The 886-nt window shown below is 44.5% G+C and overlaps 1 protein-coding gene across 1 annotated transcript; it reads right to left on the reverse strand.

Moving 5' to 3' along the window:
* Nucleotides 1-4: 4 nt before the first annotated feature.
* Nucleotides 5-230, reverse strand: LOC105500633 (histone H2A.V-like; the record flags this gene model as incomplete). The annotated part of the gene is made up of 1 exon (XM_011926217.1): nt 5-230. A coding segment is annotated over exon 1 (174 nt), but the record flags the coding sequence as incomplete, so codon positions are not given.
* Between the last annotated feature and the right edge of the window lie 656 nt (nt 231-886).

The raw sequence follows: 886 nt of genomic DNA on the forward strand, positions 1-886 counted from the left end.
CCAGAATCGCAGCACTGTACACGGCAGCAGTGGCACCCACCCTTCCATGGCTTGTGGTGCGAGTCTTCAAGTGTCTGTGGATGCGGCCCACAGGACACTGTAGCCCAGCTCTCTGTGAGCGAGATACTGCCTTAGCCTTGGCCTTCCCACTGTCCTTTCCAGCTTTGCCTCCAGCCATGTTCTCGGCGCCGACTCTGCCTCTGCTCGGCCGTGAGCCCTCCCGCTGACGACCCGCCAACTTGAAATTTTAAAAAGTTATCTCTTTACACTCAGTTCTTGTTTTTTTAAAGTATAGGCCATTATTATGACCTTCTGTTGAATGCTAAAAGTCTTTGGATACAGGCTTTTCTACTTACATTTCCTTTCATGTAATTATCATTATAACACTTAAGAAAGTAACCAAGAATACTTTGATAACACCAAAAAATTTTTCTGTATATTATTTTCAACCAGTTTGACAGTATTATCAAAAGAAAACTTGACCCACAAAATATCTAATGATTTTTAACATTTCTGCTGTCACCATCAATAACTTTTTATCTCTAGATTTTTATCTGTATTTCATCTCTGCAAACATAAACAGACATGAGAATGTAATAATGGAGGGAAAGTAAAAGAAGAAAAATAACTTTTAAGAAATGCTGCTGCAGGCCGGGCGCGGTGGCTCAAGCCTGTAATCCTAGCACTTTGGGAGGCCGAGACGGGCAGATTGCGAGGTCAGGAGATCGAGACCATCCTGGTGAACATGGTAAAACCCCATCTCTACTAAAAATACAAAAAAATTAGCCGGGCGTGTTGGCGTGCACCTGTAGTTCCAGCTACCAGGGAGGCTGAGGTGGGAAGACTGCTTGATCCCAGGAGGTCAAGGCTTCAGGGAGCCATGACC

This window comes from Colobus angolensis, unplaced genomic scaffold (assembly GCF_000951035.1).
Source record: "Colobus angolensis palliatus isolate OR3802 unplaced genomic scaffold, Cang.pa_1.0 Scaffold6768, whole genome shotgun sequence".
Lineage (NCBI taxonomy): Eukaryota > Metazoa > Chordata > Mammalia > Primates > Cercopithecidae > Colobus > Colobus angolensis.